Source organism: Coregonus lavaretus, assembly GCF_964263955.1.
Source record: "Coregonus lavaretus genome assembly, contig: HAP1_SCAFFOLD_415, whole genome shotgun sequence".
Lineage (NCBI taxonomy): Eukaryota > Metazoa > Chordata > Actinopteri > Salmoniformes > Salmonidae > Coregonus > Coregonus lavaretus.
In genome coordinates this window covers 221,561-245,921 of record NW_028157781.1, presented here as the reverse complement: position 1 = coordinate 245,921, position 24,361 = coordinate 221,561, and the positions used below count along the sequence as shown (strand labels likewise).

Here is a 24,361-nt window from a genome sequence, read left to right as displayed (position 1 = left end):
GGGTCAAAGGACAGAGCCCTGTGGCACCCCCTTCTGGCGAGATATCCATCCATGTCGACCAAGCCGGAGCCCAGAGAGGTAATGCCTGCTGGGAGCTGTACTGCCTGGAGTATGGGATCCAGCTGAATGGACAGATGCCCAGTGACAAGACCTGTGGGGGTGGAGGTGACTCCTTCAACACCTTCTTTAGTGAGATGGGAGCCACAGGGGGTTATTCTACAAATGTATGAAGTAAATGTTGGTAGGGAGGATGGAGAGTTGCATGTGTAAACTCTCTCACCAGCGTGTTGGTTAGTGGATAGTTAGTTGAAGAATGAGTTGATAGTTGAAGAATGAGTTGATAGTTGATCTATAAACCATAAGTATGACGATTCTCCAAATTAAGTATTACCGAAATATCATAACGAGCATTAAATGTATTCTGGTGTTTTTCAGGCTGACAGGTGCACTGGGCTCCAGGGATTCCTAATCTCCCACCCCTCTACCCTACACCACACCACCCCTCTCCCATCTCCCATATCCCACCCCTCTACCCCACACCACCCCTCTCCCATCTCCCACCCTCTCCCCCACACCACCCCTCTCTCATCTCCCACCCCTCTACCCCACACCACACCACCCCTCTCCCATCTCCCACCCTCTCCCCACACCACACCACCCCTCTCTCATCTCCCACCCCTCTACCCCACACCACACCACCCCTCTCCCATCTCCCACCCTCTCCCCACACCACACCACCCCTCTCTCATCTCCCACCCCTCTACCCCACACCACACCACCCCTCTCTCATCTCCCATCTCCCATCTCCCACCCCTCTCCCCCACACCACCCCTCTCTCATCTCCCACCCCTCTACCCCACACCACACCACCCCTCTCCCATCTCCCACCCTCTCCCCACACCACACCACCCCTCTCTCATCTCCCACCCCTCTACCCCACACCACACCACCCCTCTCCCATCTCCCACCCTCTCCCCACACCACACCACCCCTCTCTCATCTCCCACCCCTCTACCCCACACCACACCACCCCTCTCTCATCTCCCATCTCCCATCTCCCACCCCTCTCCCCCACCCCTCTCTCATCTCCCACCCCTCTCCCCACACCACACCACCCCTCTCCCATCTCCCACCCCTCTACCCCACACCACACCACCCCTCTCTCATCTCCCACCCCTCTACCCCACACCACACCACCCCTCTCCCCACACCACACCACCCCTCTCCCATCTCCCACCCCTCTCTCATCCCTCTCCCCTACACCACCCCTCTCCCCTACACCACCCCTCTCTCATCCCTCACCCCTCTCCCCTACACCACCCCTCTCCGATCTCCCACCCCTCGCCCCTACACCACCCCTCTCTCATCTCCCACCCCTCTCCCCTACACCACCCCTCTCTCATCCCTCACCCCTCTCCCCTACACCACCCCTCTCCGATCTCCCACCCCTCGCCCCTACACCACCCCTCTCTCATCTCCCACCCCTCTCCCCTACACCACCCCTCTCTCATCCCTCACCCCTCTCCCCTACACCACCCCTCTCTCATCTCTCACCCCTCTCCAGTGAAATGCATGTAATGAAAGGCCCCTCTCCAGTGAAATGCATGTAATGAAAGGGTTTCTTTTGTAGCCTCTTCATACCATTCAGCTGTCTATGACGTTTACCACAGACCTTATTTTCGCCGTTTATACAATTTCTGTTATAAGGAAGGGGGGGGCTTCCCTGTTCTTTTCAAACCAACAGTCTCTCCCGCCAACCAGACTGTGCTGTCTGCTTCCTGCCGGGTTGGCTGCTTCCCCGACATATAAATACCCCACCTCTTCCTCCCTGCTGCAGTTCTGCCTTCTCTTCTGAATCCTCAACGTCAGCCTGTGAAGAAAAAGAAAACCAGACAAAATGGTGAGTGCTGACTGCTGATGTAGATAATACAATGATCTTTCTCTCTTTCATATGGTATTCATATTTAATGACAGGCTTAGATAAGGCTGATGATAGTGAAGGAGGGATCATCTTTTTGGAAGAACAGTATGTGGATGATGATGGTTATTCTGTTACATAAAGACCATGTGATTCTCTGCATTTCCTCTTTTTCTTTTATAGATGTTATGGTGTTATGTATATACGGTTTCATACTGGTTTATATATTTATATTGTATAATTATGGTAAACAAATATTCTTGTGACAGAATCATTTATAGCCCATGCATCAAATGTGGGTCAGATTTCAGTGTTCTAATGTCTATGTACATAGTAATTGTTCTACTTGGTGATAGACTATCCACTGTGTAGATAGAAAACCTCTTAGCTTCAGGGCAAAAACATGAATCGCTGATCATTCAGATTTTCTGTGAAATAATGTACGTCTTTATGAGATTTCTGCCATTCTGAGAAGGAGGATGGAATGATTGAGCACAAAGGAGAACAGGGAGGGAGGAGCAATCTGGGATGGGTAGCCATTTTCTCTGTTAGGGTCTGTGTGAGAGATATCTCACGCTGTTACACTGCAGGGGGGAGAAAGGAGAGAGGAGCGGGAGAAAAAGGGAGAGGAGAGGAGGAGGGGTGGCCCACAGGGAGGAGAGAGGAGAGGAGAGAGGAGAGGAGGAGGGGTGGCCCACAGGGAGGAGAGAGGAGAGGAGAGAGGAGAGGAGAGAGGAGAAGAGAGAGGAGAGGAGGAGGGGTGGCCCACAGGGAGGAGAGAGGAGAGGAGAGAGGAGAGGAGGGGTGGCCCACAGGGGAGGAGAGAGGAGAGGAGAGAGGAGAGGAGAGAGGAGAAGAGAGAGGAGAGGAGACAGAGAAAAAGGGAGAGGAGAGGAGGAGGGGTGGCCCACAGGGAGGAGAGAGGAGAGGAGAGAGGAGAGGAGGAGGGGGTGGCCCACAGGGAGGAGAGAGGAGAGGGGAGAGGAGAGGAGGGGGTGGCCCACAGGGAGGAGAGAAAGAGGAGAGAGGAGGGAGGGGTGGCCCACAGGGAGGAGAGAAAGAGGAGAGAGTAGAGGAGGAGGGGGTGGCCCACAGGAAAAATACCTTTTCCTCTCTGGTCCTCTCTTAAAGATACAGGCTCATAAATAATGATCTGTCGTCAAATGGCAGATAAAGAATTTGCAAAATGACGTACAGTATTAGTGTCAAATACTCAAGATGGTGGCCGTACTATTCAGCCTAATCCAACCAGGATAGCCTAGTGTAGCCAATGACTTTGCTTTGATGTCATTTTGCTAAAATGGTTGATAATATCCCTCCTGTATTTTTAAAATCTGATTTGACTTTCACTTATCATAGGGATCTTACAGTAATAGATTGATGATTGATTCTGCATTACATTACATTACATTACATTACATTACAATTTAAACTGTCTGAAACGGCTTTCAACACATATTTTCTTCACTCCACTCCATTGTATATCAACTTCACTGTGTATTTAATGTGTATAGACATTATTTGATTCACATTTCCCTGTAGTTGACCTCTTATTTTAATTTCTTGTGTGTTTTTGTTCTACCTTGTTATTTTAGTATTTTGGTATTGTTATTGATTACTGCCTTGTTGGAGTTGCAAGAAAGGCATTTCACTGTAATTGTGCAATGTGACATTAAAACTTGAAACTTGAGCCCTCTCAAGTCCCTCAGCTTTAAACCTAAAAATGTGCATAGCACTATTTGATACAAGTTTCCATGTCTTTGATCTCTCTCCTCTCTCTCTCTCTCTCTCTCTCTCTCTCTCTCTCTCTCTCTCTCTCTCTCTCTGTCTCTGTCTCTCTCTCTCTCTCTCTCTCTCTCTCTCTCTCTCTCTCCTCTCTCTCTCTGTCTCTCTCTGTCTCTCTCTCTCTCTCTCTCTCTCTCTCTCTCTCTCTCTCTCATCTCTCTCTCTCTCTCTCTCTCTCTCTCTCTACTCTCTCTCTTCTCTCTCTCTCTCTCTCTCTCTCTCTCTCTCTCTCTCTCTCTCTCCTCTCTCTCTCTCACTCTCTCTCTCTCTCTCTCTCTCTCTCTCTTTCAGCGTGAGTGTATTTCTATGCATGTGGGCCAAGCCGGAGTCCAGATGGGTAACGCCTGTTGGGAGCTGTACTGCCTGGAGCATGGGATCCAGCCGGACGGACAGATGCCCAGTGACAAGACCTGTGGAGGTGGAGATGACTCCTTCAACACCTTCTTCAGTGAGACCGGAGCCGGAAAGCATGTCCCCCGTGCCATCTTCGTAGATCTGGAGCCCACTGTCATCGGTGAGATGAGACTCCTCTGAAATCCTGGAGGAAATCTATTGGATTAGCGTTCACAATCTTTGAATGATTTGATATTCTGTCCCAAGATATTCCTCATATTCGGAATATTCTCATATTCTAAATCTACCTTTGTCTTTCAGATGAGGTTAGGACAGGTACCTATCGCCAGCTGTTCCACCCTGAGCAGCTGATCACTGGTAAGGAAGATGCTGCCAACAACTACGCCCGCGGTCACTACACCATCGGCAAGGAGATCATTGACCTGGTTCTGGACAGGACACGCAAACTGGTGAGTCATCATTCTGAAATAGGGCTCTAACTAGAGTTATTCTACAGGAACATGGTTCTAGATGGGTTGTACATGGAACCTTCTTCATCCAAAGAAGTTTGTTCGAAACCTTCTTTATGGCAGAAAGTGTTCTGAAAAGATTATTTCTAGGGTAATAAGGTTCTACCTGGAACCGTAAATGGTTCTTCTTATGGCAAAGAACCCTTTATGGTTCTAGGTAGAACATGCAAACAGGTTCTGCGTTCTAGTCTTACTACTATAACATAAGATAACATCTAACAATGTTATTGTACCATTTCTCCATTCAGGCTGACCAGTGCACTGGGCTCCAGGGATTCCTCATCTTCCACAGCTTCGGAGGAGGCACTGGCTCAGGTTTCACCTCCCTGCTGATGGAACGTCTGTCTGTCGACTACGGAAAGAAGTCTAAGCTTGAGTTCGCCGTTTACCCAGCTCCCCAGGTGTCCACAGCTGTGGTGGAGCCCTACAACTCCATCCTGACCACCCACACCACCCTGGAGCACTCTGACTGTGCCTTCATGGTGGACAACGAGGCCATCTATGACATCTGCCGTAGGAACCTCGACATTGAGCGTCCCTCATACACCAACCTCAACAGGCTCATTGGCCAGATCGTCTCCTCCATCACTGCCTCCCTGCGCTTCGATGGAGCCCTGAATGTTGATCTGACAGAGTTCCAGACCAACTTGGTGCCCTACCCCCGTATCCACTTCCCTCTGGCCACCTATGCCCCAGTCATCTCTGCTGAGAAGGCCTATCACGAGCAGCTGTCAGTCGCTGATATCACCAACGCCTGCTTCGAGCCAGCCAATCAGATGGTGAAGTGTGACCCTCGTCACGGCAAATACATGGCCTGCTGTCTCCTGTACCGTGGTGACGTTGTTCCCAAAGATGTCAACTCTGCCATTGCTGCCATCAAGACCAAACGCACCATCCAGTTTGTGGACTGGTGTCCCACTGGCTTCAAGGTGGGTATCAACTACCAGCCCCCTACGGCGGTTCCTGGAGGAGACCTGGCCAAAGTCCAGAGGGCTGTGTGCATGCTGAGCAACACCACAGCCATCGCTGAGGCCTGGGCCCGTCTGGACCACAAGTTTGACCTGATGTACGCCAAGCGGGCCTTTGTGCACTGGTACGTTGGTGAAGGCATGGAGGAGGGAGAGTTTTCTGAGGCCAGAGAAGACATGGCAGCTCTGGAGAAGGATTATGAAGAGGTGGGCACTGACAGCGTGGGAGAAGAGGATGAGGAGGGAGAGGAATATTAAAGGGTTAAACATGCTTTGCCACTCTACATTCCAACACTGTCTGTTGGAGGCCTACACATGATGGCAACGCTTTCCCCACTGCGGTGTTAACAGTCTTTGCTACACCTAGTCATGTTGTGTCAGGGTTCTCAATAAACGCGTCATAAACCAACTCAACTGTATCTGTATGTGGTTGTTTTTAGACTCAAAGATGATCTATGATTGACTTTCAAACAAGCAGATCATAAGAAATCAAGTTTTGATAAGGCTGCAGCTTCAAAGAAGAGTGTTTATGTCAGTGTCTGCTAGATTAGAACAGGCTTTATGTCTGCTAGACTAGACAGGCTTTATGTCAGTGTCTGCTAGATTAGAACAGGCTTTATGTCAGTGTCTGCTAGATTAGAACAGGCTTTATGTCTGCTAGACTAGACAAGCTTTATGTCAGTGTCTGCTAGATTAGAACAGGCTTTATGTCAGTGTCTGCTAGATTAGAACAGGCTTTATGTCAGTGTCTGCTAGACTAGACAGGCTTTATGTCAGTGTCTGCTAGACTAGAACAGGCTTTATGTCTGCTAGACTAGACAGGCTTTATGTCAGTGTCTGCTAGACTAGAACAGGCTTTATGTCAGTGTTTGCTAGACTAGAACAGGCTTTATGTCAGTGTCTGCTAGATTAGAACAGGCTTTATGTCAGTGTCTGCTAGACTAGAACAGGCTTTATGTTAGTGTCTGCTAGACTAGAACAGGCTTTATGTCAGTGTCTGCTAGCTTAGAACAGGCTTTATGTCAGTGTCTGCTAGACTAGAACAGGCTTTATGTCAGTGTCTGCTAGATTAGAACAGGCTTTATGTCAGTGTCTGCTAGATTAGAACAGGCTTTATGTCAGTGTCTGCTAGATTAGAACAGGCTTTATGTCTGCTATACTAGACAGGCTTTATGTCAGTGTCTGCTAGACTAGAACAGGCTTTATGTCAGTGTCTGCTAGGTTAGTACAGGCCTGGAAGGTATACAGTATAGGATACGCACAGATTTTAGTAAAACTAGGAACTCATTGATGACCACACTCCACACAGGTTCAGATGGAAAAGCGATGCAGATGTTTCACACTTACATAGTTGTAAATTATTTATACATGGTCACTATGAAGAAGAAGACTACAATAATACAATATTAAATGTGTCCGCTTTGTTTTGATGTTAATCTGCGTATTTCCATAAGTGTTCTTATGAGATGAGCTTTACTACAGTTACAAAATGCCTCTGAAATGAGCAGGCCCAGACCATAGCCGTCCTTTTGCCATTTCCTCATCCCGCCACCAGATGGACACTAAAAGGACCGTGAGCGTTATATTATCAACAGGCAGTGTGGAAATGAAATGACATTTTATTTTGTCACATGCTTCAGAAACATAACAGTGAAATGCTTACTTACGGGCCCTTCCCAACAATGCAGAGAGAAAGAAAATAGAGAAATCATAGAAAAGTAAAAACATGTAATAATAAAAGTAATAATAAATACACAATCAGTAATAATAATTTGGCTATATACACGGGGGGTACCAGTCGAAGTGCAGGGGTACTAGGTAACTGAGGTAGATATGTACAGTACCAGTCAAACGTTTTTGAACACCGACTCATTCCAGGGTTTATCTTTATTTATACTGTTTTCTACATTGTAGAATAATAGTGAAGACATCAAAACTATGAAATAACACATATGGAATCAGGTAGTAACCAAAAAAGTGTTAAACAAATCAAAATATGTTTTATATTTGAGATTCTTCAAATAGCCACCCTTTGCCTTGATGACATCTTTTGCACACTCTTGGCATTCTCTCAATCAGCTTCACCTGGAAGGCTTTTCCAACAGTCTTGAAGGAGTACCCACATACAGTGAGGGGAAAAAGTATTTGATCCCCTACTGATTTTGTATGTTTGCCCACTGACAAAGACATGATCAGTCTATAATTTTAATGGTAGGTTTATTTGAACAGTGAGAGACAGAATAACAACAAAACAATCCAGAAAAACGCATGTCAAAAATGTTATAAATTGATTTGCATTTTAATGAGGGAAATAAGTATTTGACCCCTCTGCAAAACACGACTTAGTACTTGGTGGCAAAACCCTTGTTGGCAATCACAGAGGTCAGACGTTTCTTGTAGTTGGCCACCAGGTTTGCACACATCTCAGGAGGGATTTTGTTCCACTCCTCTTTGCAGATCTTCTCCAAGTCATTAAGGTTTCGAGGCTGACGTTTGGCAACTCGAACCTTCAGCTCCCTACACAGATTTTCTATGGGATTAAGGACTGGCTAGGCCACTCCAGGACCTTAATGTGCTTCTTCTTGAGCCACTCCTTTGTTGCCTTGGCCGTGTGTTTTGGGTCATTGTCATGCTGGAATACCCATCCACGACCCATTTTCAATGCCCTGGCTGAGGGAAGGAGGTTCTCACCCAAAATTTGACGGTACATGGCCCCGTCCATCGTCCCTTTGATGCGGTGAAGTTGTCCTGTCCCCTTAGCAGAAAAACACCCCCAAAGCATAATGTTTCCACCTCCATGTTTGACGGTGGGGATGGTGTTCTTGGGGTCATAGGCAGTATTCCTCCTCCTCCAAACACGGCGAGTTGAGTTGATGCCAAATAGCTTGATTTTGGTCTCATCTGACCACAACACTTTCACCCAGTTCTCCTCTGAATCATTCAGATGTTCATTGGCAAACTTCAGACGGCCCTGTATATGTGCTTTCTTGAGCAGGGGGACCTTGCGGGCGCTGCAGGATTTCAGTCCTTCATGGCGTAGTGTGTTACCAATTGTTTTCTAGGTGACTATGGTCCCAGCTGCCTTGAGATCATTGACAAGATCCTCCCGTGTAGTTCTGGGCTGATTCCTCACCGTTCTCATGATCATTGCAACTCCACGAGGTGAGATCTTGCATGGAGCCCCAGGCCGAGGGAGATTGACAGTTCTTTTGTGTTTCTTCCATTTGCGAATAATCGCACCAACTGTTGTCACCTTCTCACCAAGCTGCTTGGCGATGGTCTTGTAGCCCATTCCAGCCTTGTGTAGGTCTACAATCTTGTCCCTGACATCCTTGGAGAGCTCTTTGGTCTTGGCCATGGTGGAGAGTTTGGAATCTGATTGATTGCTTCTGTGGACAGGTGTCTTTTATACAGGTAACAAACTGAGATTAGGAGCACTCCCTTTAAGAGTGTTCTCCTAATCTCAGCTCGATACCTGTATAAAAGACACCTGGGAGCCAGAAATCTTTCTGATTGAGAGGGGGTCAAATACTTATTTCCCTCATTAAAATGCAAATCAATTTATAACATTTTTGACATGCGTTTTTCTGGATTATTTTGTTGTTATTCTGTCTCTCACTGTTCAAATAAACGTACAAAATCAGTAGGGGATCAAATACTTTTTTCCCTCACTGTATGCTGAGCACTTGTTGGCTGCTTTTCCTTCACTCTGCCGTCCGACTCATCCCAAACCATCTCAATTTGGTTGAGGTCGGGGGATTGTGGAGGCCAGGTCATCTGATGCAGCACTCCATCACTCTGCTTCTTGGTCAAATAGCCCTTACACAGCCTGGAGGTGTGTTGGGTCATTGTCCTGTTGAAAAACAAATGATAGTCCCACTAAGCCCAAACCAGATGGGATGGCATATCGCTGCAGAATGCTGTGGTAGCCATGCTGGTTAAGTGTGCCTTGAATTCTAAATAAATCACAGACAGTGTCAACAGCAAAGCACCCCCACACGATAACACCTCCTCCTTCATGCTTTACGGTGGGAAATACACATGCGGAGATCATCCGTTCACCCACACTGCGCCTTCTTGGCCCAAGCAGGTCTCTTCTTGTTATTGGTGTCCTTTAGTAGTGGTTTCTTTGCAGAAATTCGATCATGAAGGCCTAATTCACTCAGTCTCCTCTGAACAGTTGATGTTGAGATGTGTCTGTTACTTGAACTCCGTGAAGCATTTATTTCGGCTGCATTTTCTGAGGCTGGTAACTCTAATGAACTTATCCTCTGCAGCAGAGGTAACTCTGGGTCTTCCATTCCTGTGGAGGTCCTCATGAGAGCCAGTTTCATCATAACGCTTGATGGGTTTTGCAACTGCACTTGAAGAAACTTTCAAAGTTCTTGAAATGTTCTGTATTGACTGACCTTCATGTCTTAAAGTAATGATGGACTGTCGTTTCTCTTTGCTTATTTGAGCTGTTCTTGCCATAATATGGACTTGGTATTTTACCAAATAGGGGTATCTTCTGCATACCCCCCTACCTTGTCACAACACAACTGATTGGCTCAAACGCGTTAAGAAGGAAATAAATTCCACAAATTAACTTTTAAGAAGGCACACCTGTTAATTGAAATGCGTTCCAGGTGACTACCTCATGAAGCTGGTTGAGAGAATGCCAAGAGCGTGCAAAGCTGTCATCAAGTCAAAGGGTGGCTATTTGAAGAATCTCAAATATAAAATATATTTTGATTTGTTTAACACTTTTTTGGGTCACTACATGATTCCATATGTGTTATTTCATAGTTTTGATGTCTTCACTATTATTCTACAATGTAGAAAATAGTAAAAATAAAGAAAAACCCTTGAATGAGTAGGTGTTCTAAATCTTTTGACCGGTAGTGTATATATAATTAGGAATAAAGTGACAGATGGTAAACAGTAGCAGCAGCATATGTGATGAGTCAAATAAAGTTAGTGCATAAAGGGTCAACGCTGATATTCCATGTAGCTATTTGGTCAACTATTTAACTAACTATTTAGCAGTCTTATGGCTTGGGGGTAGAAGCTGTTCAGGGTCCTGTTGGTTCCAGACTTGGTGCATCGGTACTGCTTGCCGTGCGATAGCAGAGAGAACACTTTATGACTTGGGTGGCTCAGGGTTTTTACTGTTTTGTCACTCGTTCTGTGGATTACTCTCCACGCAGCCAGAGACAGTAGCCGCAGCATCGCCCTTGCACAAAAAAAAACATGCAACAGATTGGCTAGTGAAATGCACACTCGGCCCTCTGATTGGACCAGAAAACCGTCAATTAACACAGGTCGGGTGCGCTAGTGTGGTTACTAAAAGAAACACTTTTGCTGGTCCATGCTTGTGATGATAAGAAGATCCGCCGACACTGTACTCTGTTTATAAAGGTTTATTATAACAAAGAGTTTACAGCATCGAATTTTGACAGACTCCTGCAGATGTCTGGAAAACAGCCCGAGCCAATCTGATTAGCTATTCTTCCTATTCTATTGTTCAGACATGGTTTTATATCCTTTGTGACGTATTATGGTGTGATTCTAAAAAACCAATCCCAGGCCATTACATATCCTCTTTTCCAGGAATTTAGTAATGCTTTCCAGATGTTTTCCAGCACAGTAGAGTACACCATTTTGCCACATCAGCAAAATCTTAGGGCCAAGTTCCCTCTATCACACTTTCCTGCAACAATCAGCATTTGTAGACTGTTTAAGATACTACATATTCCCCCCTTCGAGACTAATTAAGTCTCGAAAACAAAAAGAATAGGATTATGACAAATAACAATTCTTGCTCTTGAGTAACTTTAACAATAAACCAAAATTAATGGAGATTAAACACATGTTTATATAGACACATTTTTGTATGTAGTGTAAATACATTATTATGGAGTGTAAATAAATTGTTATGGAGTGTAAATGAATTGTCATGGAGTGTAAATGAATTGTCATGGAGTGTAAGAGCGAAAAACCTGTCTGGCAGCTTTCATTCCAAATATCCATCAGTCAGTCAAGACAGGAAAATTCTCTCACGGCCCCTCTGCCCTAGGCGACCACCTAAGTACTCCAGATCAATTCACACATCTTCATGAATACATTTTAAGCTATGATGCAATTGAATACATATGAAAACCCCAGCAAACAAAATACAATCAAAATGTCCACATTCAGGCTGGTCGACCCATCGGACCCTCCTGTGGATTCTCTCTGTCCTTGCCTAGACCCCATATCCCTAAACTTCAACGAAATAAACAAAAACATCTGAGGTCCCCACATGTACCCAACACAGAAAACATAATTGTTCAAAAATTAATACAGAAAGAATATAACACTGGAATGTAGTCCACTACACTTCATCTCCTCCACAGTGTCGTCTTTCAATGCGACGTCGATGATGGAATCGGAACATTTCCACTCCTTCCTTGTTCCACTTCCTCCAGTCCATTCATATTGTCCATGTTTGAGTATTTGAGTCCCTCTACATATTCCCCCATATGCTTCTGGAAGAAAAGAAAATACCAAACAGTATCTTTTGCAAAACAACACATGCAAATTAAAACATCAATATCAGCAATAATATAAGAATGTATATTTAAGATTATATATCAAATGAATCACATTCCATTTCCCCCCTTTGATTCATCACAATAATATAATCGTCCCACAATCAGATATTCCAAATTTCCTAGAGTTATTTCAACCCTAGTTTTCATAACCTTTTAGTCTAACTTTTTCCAATTTTATTTTTCTCAATTTTTTTTTTTCAAAAACCCATTTCACTGATTTATTCACAAAACTCTTTCCCATTTTCTGAGGATATTAAATCGGGAAATTCCCACCTGCTTATGACTTCTTTACACAACAACTTTGCAACCGACTGAGCATCTTTTAGCTTAGTTGAACATCTTATGAACCTCTTGGTATATGAATGTAACCAAGAATAACAGTCACACATTATTTTTCAGACAGATTATGCACCTACCTATGACATAGTCAATCTATTCAAGAAAATATGGTTCCCAAAAACTATACTCCTTAGTGATTTTTATCCTAATCTCCCATTTACAACATAAGCTATCCCAAAGCTTACTAAATCATCATGGTTTCTCCAAAACAATAATTGATTGCTACTCTAACGATTTTTCTATCGTCTTCAAAACACTTGCTTTTGAAAGTCCTTCAATTTCTGGTTCAATCCCTTGGATTGCTTCATCTTTCAATGGATGCTGATTCTTCCAAGGAGGTCTGGCTCCTCAACTTTCATCTCAATTGAGCTGATTTCACAAATCCAATATCAGTACTACTTTGATATCTCAAACATTCTTGAACCTTTTTCAACATCTCTTCTTCCATAGATTCTCAATTCATCTTCACACTTCAAATATATTCATTTGTCTTCCGTACAGCTTATGACTCTCCTTGTCCTTGAGTCAAAATCATCATTTTCAGAAATCGCTGATCTTCACTCCAAGTTCTTCTCATAATTAATTGATTTTGACATAGTGAGATGTGTAACCTCTTCAGGCTGAACACAGATAAAAGCCTTTCTGCTATCCATCATCACTTCCCATAGTCCATTGTTTATTTTCACTTCAATTGTTGGATCTTTTTCTCTTCTTCTCTAATCGGTGCTATCAGTTGAAACTCCTCCTTTTCGGATCTTCTGGGCATCTCTAGAATTTTTGCTCCTTTCCCCTAAAGGTTCACCTGTCCTCCAGATGATCTTCACTTGCTCCTGTATCTTCCTCTGAAATTATTTCTTTCCAGAAACTATCTATGGATATGAAACAATTGGTACCGCTATTGGTGTCTGGTACAATTGTATTTGACCTTGTTCAGTTGAAGCTGTAGCAGTAATTGTTGATTTGGTTTACACTGATTCTGCATAACCAAAGCTTCTCTTCTCCTTCTTCTTCTCCAGTTGTATTTGATTGAGTTTTCTGAGAGTTTCTTGGTCCTGTTCTTTCTGGTTGTGTTCCTTTTTCCGGTACAGATCCACTTGATGGGCTATATGATCTGTATAGACGCCTTTTGTCATGCTTCCAAGTCCAACCACTTCTGCCAGCTTGCTCCTTACCGGTAAGGGCAGTCCCATCTGTAGTTTAGCTCTCAAGATTGACTGCTCAATTTGACTCACATCTGGATCATTTCCGGTAATATTTCTCCACACTTGATGAACTCTTGACACGTAGGCTCTCGGATTTTCTTGTTGTCCTAGTGGGTCAATCAGAATGTTGTCAGGATGCACATTTGTTGGAAACGTATCTTTCAGTGCTCTCCACAGCCGATTCCTGCTTGCAGCCAACAATTCAGGATCATTCACAGCAGTTCCCGCCCCATAGTTCCTACTATGGGGCGGCAGGTAGCTTAGTGGTTAAGAGCGTTGTGCCAGTAACCGAAAGGTCGCTGGTTCTAATCCCCGAGCCGACTAGGTGAAAAACCTGTCGATGTGCCCTTGAGCAAGGCACTTAACCCTAATTGCTCCTGTAAGTCGCTCTGGATAAGAGCGTCTGCTAAATGACCTATTTATTTATTTATGAAGTCCAGCTCTCTGAAAAATTTCTTCCATGCCTGGAATCCCAAGGAGATTAGCCAAAAGTCTCTTAATGTCTCCTATGGCAGACTGTGTTCCCACCGTAATTTCTTCCAACTTTGAAATCCAAGGATATGCTCCATCTTGAAGAGTAGGCAGCTTCTCAAGTATATCTGACATATCGGTATTCTGCAAAGGCTTATATTCTAGGTTTTGTCCTCGAATGATCACCGGCATAATTTTCTTACTAGTGCCATCTTTCCTTGGCCTCAATGTATATCTCTTCTCAGATTCTTGGGATTCTTTCCTCAGCAGCTTCTTGAGTCGTTCTTCCAGTTCTTTTACTTCTTCTAAATCATTGGCCTTATACAGGTATGATACGCATTGGTCTATATCTCTTTCTACTTCTTCTGTGTTAGTCATTGGAGGATAAAATCCTCTTGAACATGAAGCACCTTTAGTCTCCAAATCTTCATCGCTGTCTCCATCTTCATTTTCACCAGGGCTTGAATCGCTTGTATTCTTCTTCTTCCAACTTCCATCACCCCTTCTTTCCGCTCTGGCCAACCTCTGTCTGATGACAGGGTCATATCCACCCATGATCTCTTCTGAATCACTCTGATCATCATCATCATCATTATCATCATCATCATCAAGTTCCATCCTCCTTGATCTCACTCTACCCTTAGTCTCCAGACATCTCGTTGTCTTCCTGCCTTTGGAGTTTGGATTCATCTTTATGGTCGTTTCTGCTTGTCCCCTCTCTATTATTCGTTCATCCTCATCTCTGATGCAATAATCACCTTCCTGAATGATCACTGGAAGCTGAGGATAAATGTCCTTAAACTTGGCTTCTTTCTCATAAGGTGGGGGTGTTTTTGCTGAATCCATATATGAGAAAGGTGTATTGACTTCTGCAATGAGTTTTTCTGTCACCTTCACCTCTTTTGCCATTTTCTCTGCACCTCTGTCTCTCTTATCTTTTGTGTCTTTTATCAGTTTTTGTCCTTCATTTTCAAAAAGCTTAAGAACACCCAGCTCTCTTTGTCTTTTTTCTTTACGAAGTTTTCCTTTCTTCCCCTTCTTTTGATCTGTCTTATACGTGGATACAAGCACTTGCATTATCTTGATGACGTCTGGATTAAGTGTGCCTTCCAATGGCCATGGTTGTTCAATGTCAGGCCAACGTTTATTCCATTTTTCAGATAATTTTGCTATACCATTAACTAGTGGATTACTATTCTGTACTACATGAAGAGGAGTAATTGCTTTTGTAGTTTTGATGTCCTTTTTCCCCATTGTAATGCACTTGTTATGTGTTACCCTCTAGTTTTCCCCCTTTTTTTTTTTTTTTTTTTTTTTTTTTTTTTAATTAAAAAAATAATTAATCAATTAATCCAATCAATCAATTAACCAATTCAAATCAATACATCAATCAACCAATTCAATCAATCAATCAATCAATCAATAAATTCAATCAATCAATGAAATCAAATCAATCAGTCAATCAATTACCAATGAAATCAATCAATCAATTAATCCAATCAACAAACTAACCAATCAAATCAATAAACTAATCAAATCAATAAATCAATCAACTAATTTAATCAAATCAATCAATCCAACCAATCAACTAATCAATTACTAATCAAATGAATCAATCAATCAATAAATCAATCAACTAACTTAATCAAATCAATCAATCAACTAAGTAATCCAATCAAGTCAATCAATCAACAAATCAAATCAATAAATCAATCAACTAACTCAATCAAATCAATCAATCAACTAAGTAATCCAATGAAGTCAATCAATCAATAAATCAAATCAATAAATCAATCAACTAACTTAATCAAATCAATCAATCAAATAATGAATTACTAATTATTCTGTGAATTTTATTTTACCAAATTATTGATTAGTGGCAATCTTACCACATCCGATGAGGAAGAGTAAAGGAAAGTAGTCAACTCCAGAGCAATTCAAACATAAAATACCTGTACCAGCAACACTACCCAATTGCTTAATAAGCAATTAATTACCTTAATTTTACAGAATAATTTCAATGCTGGAATTCCAACACAACTCTAATCAAAACAAGTCATTGACAAAAACTGTAATGTGCAATTATCAATTACATAAATTCATCAGTCTGTTGCCAAGCTCTTGCGAAATGGTCACAACATGAAACATTCTATGTAAACACAATGTATCAATTATATCCTGTGAGGGAAAGTAGATTTGTGAATAATAACAGCACTGGCCTTAATTTGGACTGGGTTGCCGTCTCTGATGTCAGTTGATGTCAGCCCCTCCTCTCTCTCTCTCTCTCTCTGTCTCCTCCTTCTCGTCTCTCGTATGACAGAAGGACAACAGGACAAAGAAGAGTTTAGTTTATACTTTTTCCACATTCACGCTAAGAAATAAGCAAACAGCTTAACTCAGGAATATTATAAATAGCTCAATAACATTTTATTTTATTCATTTATTTTATTATTATTATTTTAAATCCGTCAATATATCTCTCATTCACCAACTCAATCGATTATCAACCAAACAGTTTTACAGTCAAGCAATAGTTAATTCAAAAGAACATTTCACTTGTGTGCAAAATTCCCCCTCCCGTTTTCTTTTTTGGCTGCACTGAAGTTGACTCTCCCAATCAGTTCAGTGCAGGGGAGTGGCTAAAGTCATAAATCCTACGCGTGCGCAGTTCAGTCACCAATGTGATTTCAGAGTGTAAGGACCTATAAACAGACCCGCTGTTGCTCCGGTCTCTCCTCCCATAGACAATAACACTGAAGACTTTAACAGAGCTCACAAACTGAACACATAGAACATACAAGACATACAATAAGACTTAAGACATTAACAGAGCTCACAAACTGAACACATAGAACATACAAGACATATCCAACTTCGAAGTTTGTTATCACTTATCTGCAGATTTATAGTAATGACGTTATGAAATATAAAACATCTCTATACACTCTTAGAAAGTCCTCCCTGTAGGCTCATGATTCGTTAGTAAACGTTCTCTTTTTATAGAGACTCATAAGATCTTTAAACTTATAGTCCTTCCAGGGGGCTCATAGTTTATATAGTTTAAGAATTACAAACGTTCTCACAAACAGAGACTCATAAGATATTTAACCTTAACTGTGTTGTAGGGGTTTTAACTTTTTACTCTAGGGGCTTAACATTTGAAAACATAAATACCTAAAACATTTATTTACAAGAGACTAAAAAACTCTGGTCAAAGCCTTAGTCGACACACATCTGGAACTCATCAAGCACGCAGCCACACTCACTCTTGTTTCGCACACACATGCTGACAGAGAAATGCGCTTTTCCTCCATTCAGACACACACACAGAGAGAAATTGGATCCATCTCGCCGTTCCTATTTCTTTATATTCCATTTGCTAAATTTCTGCTACCTTCCGGTTTTAGACATTCAAAAGAGAGGATTACTTCAGACAGATGTTTCGTCAAACAAATTCAGAGCGGTAAACTTACAATTGAATATATTGTCTTAAACCAGCAGTCCCGAGAACTGACTTGAGAGTCAATCTAATAACTATCAAGATTTATGGCCCATCTCTAATGATCGCCTCGTTTGAGGGCTTCCTTAAATTAACGGCGCCCTAAAAGTATACTCATTTACTTATTCCTGGCCTTATTTCTTCATAATGTTCCTGAACACTCTCTCACACACTTTTTCCCAAGCCAAAATATGTGTGCCCAGTGTCAATAATGTCTATAGACTCTCCCCCCTTTCTGCGTTGTTCTCAACGCAAACTAATTTAGAAAATTTAGAACGGAATTCTTATCACACAGCAAAAAGAACCAGCAAAATGCACGCATAAGTAATTTTAACGGTACATCTCTAACGCACACACTCTGGACTCACAAAACGACCAGCGCCCAATGATTTAGTGATAAAAACTTACCCTTAGTTGCCGGCTTCCTGAGAGGTAGTCGTTTTGTAGCCCAGGAATGGAATGCAAAGAAGAGACATAGCACGTCCCAAAGAACAATAAAACAAAAACCTCGTCGCCATTAAATGTGGTTACTAAAAGAAACACTTTTGCTGGTCCATGCTTGTGATGATAAGAAGATCCGCCGACACTGTACTCTGTTTATAAAGGTTTATTATAACAAAGAGTTTACAGCATCGAATTTTGACAGACTCCTGCAGATGTCTGGAAAACAGCCCGAGCCAATCTGATTAGCTATTCTTCCTATTCTATTGTTCAGACATGGTTTTATATCCTTTGTGACGTATTATGGTGTGATTCTAAAAAACCAATCCCAGGCCATTACATATCCTCTTTTCCAGGAATTTAGTAATGCTTTCCAGATGTTTTCCAGCACAGTAGAGTACACCATTTTGCCACATCAGCAAAATCTTAGGGCCAAGTTCCCTCTATCACACTTTCCTGCAACAATCAGCATTTGTAGACTGTTTAAGATACTACACTAGCAAACAGATTGCTGATTTGCTTCACAGCTATAGGATCGGGTGCGGCGCAAATGTCAAATTGTAGGGAGAGAGAGGATTGCCATGAATGAATATGCAGCTCCAAAAATTGTTTGGGGTGATCAAGAATATTAAGGGACTGTACGTTATTTATAATGAGGGATACCTGGAGAAAATCTGCCCTTTCTTCAGTAAAATATATTTTAACCCGACCCTTCCTGTATGCTTGAAAAGAAAACAAGTGACCCTCCCCTATACCCCAAATAATAATTAAAACACAAAGTGGGTAGCAGAGAACATGCCTACTGTTTACCCTCACTCCTAGGACAGGCCAGAGCCTTAGATATACCGTTTTAGAAGTGGTTCTTCGTTTTTGTAAGCATTACATGGCAAAGTAGCCAGACGTTGTGGATTCGCAGACCACCGTGGACAAGGGTAGGTGTGAAAAGATCATCATTATAATAAAAAGCTCTGCATGAATCTATCATCTTATTTGCGGTCTGAGAAAAAATAGCCTTTTATAAACTAATTTCATGCAATTCTTCGTCATTTTACACAACTGGAGACAAGCAGAATCTATTTTAAATACCACAACAGAGCGTGACAACGAATGAGCGCATGCTGCAGCACCGGAGACGTTTTTGATTTCTATACAGGCTACTGTTAACAAAATAGGATAGTCTAAGTGTGGAACAGTGCTAATGTTGTCAATCAAACTATACACATTTAGCGTGACAGAACCAGTTACAACTGAAGTATCTGATCATCGATGAATTAGAGAAAAAGCCATTCGTTTTTTAACACAGCAGCCGTATATCATCAGGTAGGCCTATATGCATAAATTAAAAATTTATTCCATGATATTGTTGTTGCAAAATAGATTTGTGTTGACTCTGATTAGGGCGTGGGAATATAAGAGTATTTGCTAGGCTAAATTAACAAACTAGGCATGCATCGCTCACCGCATGATCCTCAAACCAAAGACTGGCCAAACTCATGTTCCTAAATGTGAATTCAAAGGCACTGTATAGCCTAATAATGACTGTATAGCCTAATAAGGCATTTTTCTTTTCATTGCTTTTTATTCTAAGTAATACAGCCTAAATGCAAAATGTATAGGCATGTTGTTGAAGTGCTGTTGTTGATGCGTTGTTGAAATGCTGAGCCCTCCTGCCAGCATGCAGCTGTCACAATGCTTCACAATTTGTTTCTTAAATGGCAGGCTATAGCCTTGAAATAATAATAATAATAATAATAATAATAATAATAATAATAATAATAATATAGCCTAGATAATCTATTTTTGTTCCTTCTTAGGCTACCTGGCTTGTTCCTGACTGATTTAGAGTTAGCATGTTGTTTAATAACCTATTGAACTGTTGAACTTCAAGTTACAGAATCACACATTACTTCCCTAGCAAAGTCTATTTTTTTTTGTCTCCTTGGCTATAGAAGGTTGTAGCGCAGCCACTGAATTTCATAGACAAACCAAAGATGTCCCATGTGCGTCGGAGTCATGTCTTTCCCCGGCATTTTACAGCTTGTTTCTAGCATTGCGGACTAAAGCGTCGTTATAGATCCCGTCACATGATCAGGTCCATAATGTTTTTTTCTTAATCTTAAGCTAACAAGGGGTAGGCCTATGCTTTTAGACATTTTCTTTAATAAAAGCCACAATAACCGAACATACACCCTCAATTCAAGCTATGGCTTTAATTTAACTTAATAATAAGAATATGCCATTTAGCAGACGCTTTTATCCAAAGCGACTTACAGTCATGCGTGCATACATTTTTGTGTATGGGTGGTCCCGGGGATCGAACCCACTACCTTGGCGTTACAAGCGCCGTGCTCTACCAGCTGAGCTACAGCAACCTTAACACACCAAGCCCTTCACTGACACAGATATTTAAGGAGTGCATGGTGACTGAAGGAATTGGCTGACAAAATCTATGGATATTAGACTATCGGCTCTATTTTAACAAACCTAAAGCAATAGTAAATCTAAGCGCTGGTGATGTACTGGTCCGTACGCACTACCCTCTGTAGCGCCTTGTGGTCGGAGGCCGAGCAGTTGCCACATCCGACGAGCATCAGAGCCGGTGTAGTAGGATTAAATCTTAGTCCTGTATTGACGCTTTGCCTGTTTGATGGTTCGTCGGAGGGCATAGCGGGATTTCTTATAAGTAACCTTTTTTTGCACATGATGTTTCCGCCATCGTTTCCTATGACCGAAAAGAGCTTCTGCACATCAGAACAGCGATCACTTACCTCGATTTTGGATGAAAAATTCTACTTCAATGACTCGGCCCTGAAGAACTGTAATATCCTATTAGAGACTATCCTATCAACGGGACAATGTGTGAGGAGTAAAGGTGATCTTTATTTTTTTTGCCTCTAGTTGCACAGGTGACATTGCTGATAGAAATTAAGTAAGAAGGATTTCAGTTTTCCTTCACTAAAATCACTGGCCACTAGGGGCGCTGGATGAGCATTTTCTTGTTTGCTTGTGGCCCTATACAGCTGGTTGAGTGCGGTCTTAGTGCCAGCATCGGTTTGTGGTGGTAAGTAGACATCTACGAAAAAATATAGATGAAAAATATGTTACAAGGTCCCCGCGCCTCCCCCGTTGTGTAGGAAGGAGCAAGGGGAGGGGTGAGAGATAGTTCAAATGATAGGAATATCATTAAATGTATGCTTATCAACGATATCAAGTATTTGTTTTATTAATTGGGGGCCTAATAAGAGAACAGTTAAAGAAATTGAATAGCGAACTGAAATGGCAATAGAGCTGTGAAAATTGAGTTGAGGACAAAGGAGAATAATTTATGGCTCTGGTTAGCGGATTTTTTTTTTAGAAAGTCCAGCGAGTTAGATTGAGCTGTAAGATTTCAAGTAGAGGTCTAAATACTTGACTGGAAGGCAGTGCTTTGATAAATTCTAATTGTTATTACTTTATTCGATAGGTTGCTGAACACCAGTGGTGTATGCAAATAGTTGGTGAATTCTAGAACGATAATTTATTTTTGTTACGGGGACCAGGGGATGCAAGTAGCTTTAGCTATTATGCTGAGGGAATAGCACCAACCTATAGTGGGTTCTAGATTTGTTAAATAAACAAACTTATATTTTAAACTAAAGTAATGCAATAGGCTGCAATTATAACATTATCAGGAAAAGGCACAATTTAATGTGAAATAGTTATTACAATTATTATGAATAGTTATTACAGTTATTATCATTGATCCAGTAATGATAGAAGGATAGTAGAGGAAAGGCAAGGGATTAAATCTCATTTAGGGAAAGAAGAAGAGTATGAAGATATATTAGGGAGAAAATACCATTAACTGAGAGATATAAAACGTTTAGCTGAAAAACACAATATGAATAATTTACCTTACGCCCTAATATAGACATTAGACCACACCAGAAGTAGAGATGGCAGGATCACCAGTAGCAATCATGAAGAGAAGGTTCCCAGAAAATAGTGAAGATATTGGTAATATCTCTAACAAATGAGAAAAAGGACCAGAAAGATAGTAACTAAATGGCCAAAGGAGGGAACATTTGATGTAACCGTGATTGTATTGGCTAAAAAAATGAAATATGACATTTACAGGGGGGACAGGAACAATAGAAGGGGAGACAGATTTTCCTAGGGGGTTGATCAAATAATTGATAATGGATCATTTGAGATGAGATCACATGTAGCAGATTTAGGGTAATCAATTAAATAATCATTGTATACTCGAGGAATTTTGAGTGGTTTTATGGATTAGTTATGAGGAATTAGATTGATACAAACAATTATTGATGGGTTAGGACTGGGGATATCTGTATCATGTTTTGTGTGTACTACCATCTTTAGATTACTGATGGTAATTTAAGGTTAACAAAATGTATCACCACACCCATATGTCAGACGTTTTGTGCCCCACAGGTGAACTAAAGGAGAAGGTGACCCACTCTATCTAACCAGGTGACTGGTGAGCATCCAGTCCCTAAAGAAGAAAAACTTGAAGCAGGCCTGTTGGGAAGGGCCCTATCAGGTTATATTGGTCACTGCCTTTGCCCGACCTATCATCACTGTAGTGTGTTCTCAGGGTGTGAGTATGGGGTAGTACCAAGCAGAAAGACTGAGGACAGGAGAGGGTTGGCGGTTTTTGGGTATATGGATAACTTGAGTTGCATCATAGTCTCGGTAATGGTCTTGACATGTCAAGATCCACCACCAATTACGCTATGCCCTTACCATTGTTAAGAAGTAAAAGAGAAGAGAAGCGACCCGACATACTGACCGTCAAGGACGAGTGGCCTACAAAATGGAAGTCAGAAAAGGGCAGACTGTCAGATTCAAAATAAGGGTTAGGGACGTAGCCAACGGGTGGGGTACATGTCAATAAGCAAATTGGGATTATAAAATCCTATTATATTCGTGTTCGGCCCCCACGGCGGATTGTTCCTAGACTCAAGTGTTTAAATACACTTGGGGACGGGGATATGAGACCGAGGGGGACTGAACATCCAGATAGGGGGTAAAGAGAAACAAAGACATCACCAATTATCAATCGGAGATTTAAGTTCGGAAGCACAGGAAAGAATTCTAAACCTTACAGCCCCTGTAACCGATGTGTGGTGGGCGTGTGCCAGTAAAGGCAGTGTAAGGCAGAGAATTCCAAAGGGGTGGCTAGATACATGCGCCCTGGTTCTACTGGTTCAGCTAGTTAGAATTAGTTACCAGGAACCAAGGATTAAACAGATGTAGGAGGAGTTTTAACAAGAAGGAGAATAGCCCTATTTAGATGGATGCGATTGGGATACCAAGGGGGGTATCGGATGGATACCGAGCTATGAAACAATTAGGGGAAGGGTTTACTACCACGTTCTTTTGGTGGGTGACAATAAACAAAATTGTGAATTGGATTAATTATATCTATTACGACCATCAACGATTTATTGGCTGGACTAGGGATGCAACAGAAGGGATCTTTGAACAATTATCCGCCATCTCACTCCTATGACTTAGTAAAAAGAGGTTGGCTCTAGATCAGGCAGAAAGGGGTGGTGTCTATAGAATGGTAAGCCATTGTTGTACGTTTATCCCTAACAATACCAGTCCTGACGGGAGTATCTCTAAAGCCCTAGTTGGTTTAGATAAACTATCAGCTGAAATGAAGAGCATGGCTGGAATGGAGGGAAACCGGACTGTTCTCCTGGTTGGGGGAGTGGTTTGGTAAGTATGCTGCACTGGTGGTTACTGGATTTCTGACCCTAGTAGTTGTGTTTCTAATATTAATGTGCTGTGCTGCCTGTGTAATTCCTTGTCTGAGAAAGTCTGTTACAGATGTCGTGCATGCGGCTGGTATGATGCCCCTCCTAGGGGCTCAAGAAGGGGATGCAGACACTGAGATGAAGCTGACTGAGGATGACCCTTGGTTTGCTATTGGTGAGGTGGTGGAGTGACACCCTAGAGGGTGTCTAAAGGGGGCCAAAGTTTACTTCACTGTTTATGTTTTATGCTTTATTAATCAAGTTAACCATTGTGAATGTTTGTCTTTCCTTATGTGAAGGTTTGAAGTTCCTGGGTGGCTGGTAGCCAACCTAGTACAAGTTAGGTGTAGATGGAAGGACTGAAGGCCTTTTTATTATCATTATTGCCTATTAATAAAAGTGTGATTCTTTTTGTTTGTATTTTAATGAGTGACACCCTAGTGGGTGTCAAAAGGGGGAATCCTACATTTCCCAGAAATTTCTTATTTTGGGTTCACACCCAGCGGGATTGTGGGGATCTATTTTCTTACAA

The 24,361-nt window shown here is 42.1% G+C and overlaps 1 protein-coding gene across 1 annotated transcript; it reads left to right on the top strand.

Moving 5' to 3' along the window:
- The first annotated feature begins 1,833 nt into the window (after positions 1 to 1,833).
- On the top strand, positions 1,834 to 5,941 carry LOC311124936 (tubulin alpha chain-like). The gene is made up of 4 exons (XM_084199031.1): positions 1,834 to 1,900; positions 3,995 to 4,217; positions 4,358 to 4,506; positions 4,815 to 5,941. The coding sequence occupies exons 1-4, from the start codon at positions 1,898 to 1,900 to the stop codon at positions 5,790 to 5,792; spliced, it is 1,353 nt and encodes a 450-aa protein (XP_084055157.1). The 5' UTR covers positions 1,834 to 1,897; the 3' UTR covers positions 5,793 to 5,941.
- The last annotated feature ends 18,420 nt before the right edge of the window (positions 5,942 to 24,361 follow it).

Coding starts and splice junctions, on each gene's coding strand:
- LOC311124936 (XM_084199031.1), top strand. Junction 4,218..4,357: donor TCTGGAGCCCACTGTCATCG/GTGAGATGAGAC, acceptor TTTGTCTTTCAG/ATGAGGTTAGGACAGGTACC. Junction 4,507..4,814: donor TGGACAGGACACGCAAACTG/GTGAGTCATCAT, acceptor TTCTCCATTCAG/GCTGACCAGTGCACTGGGCT.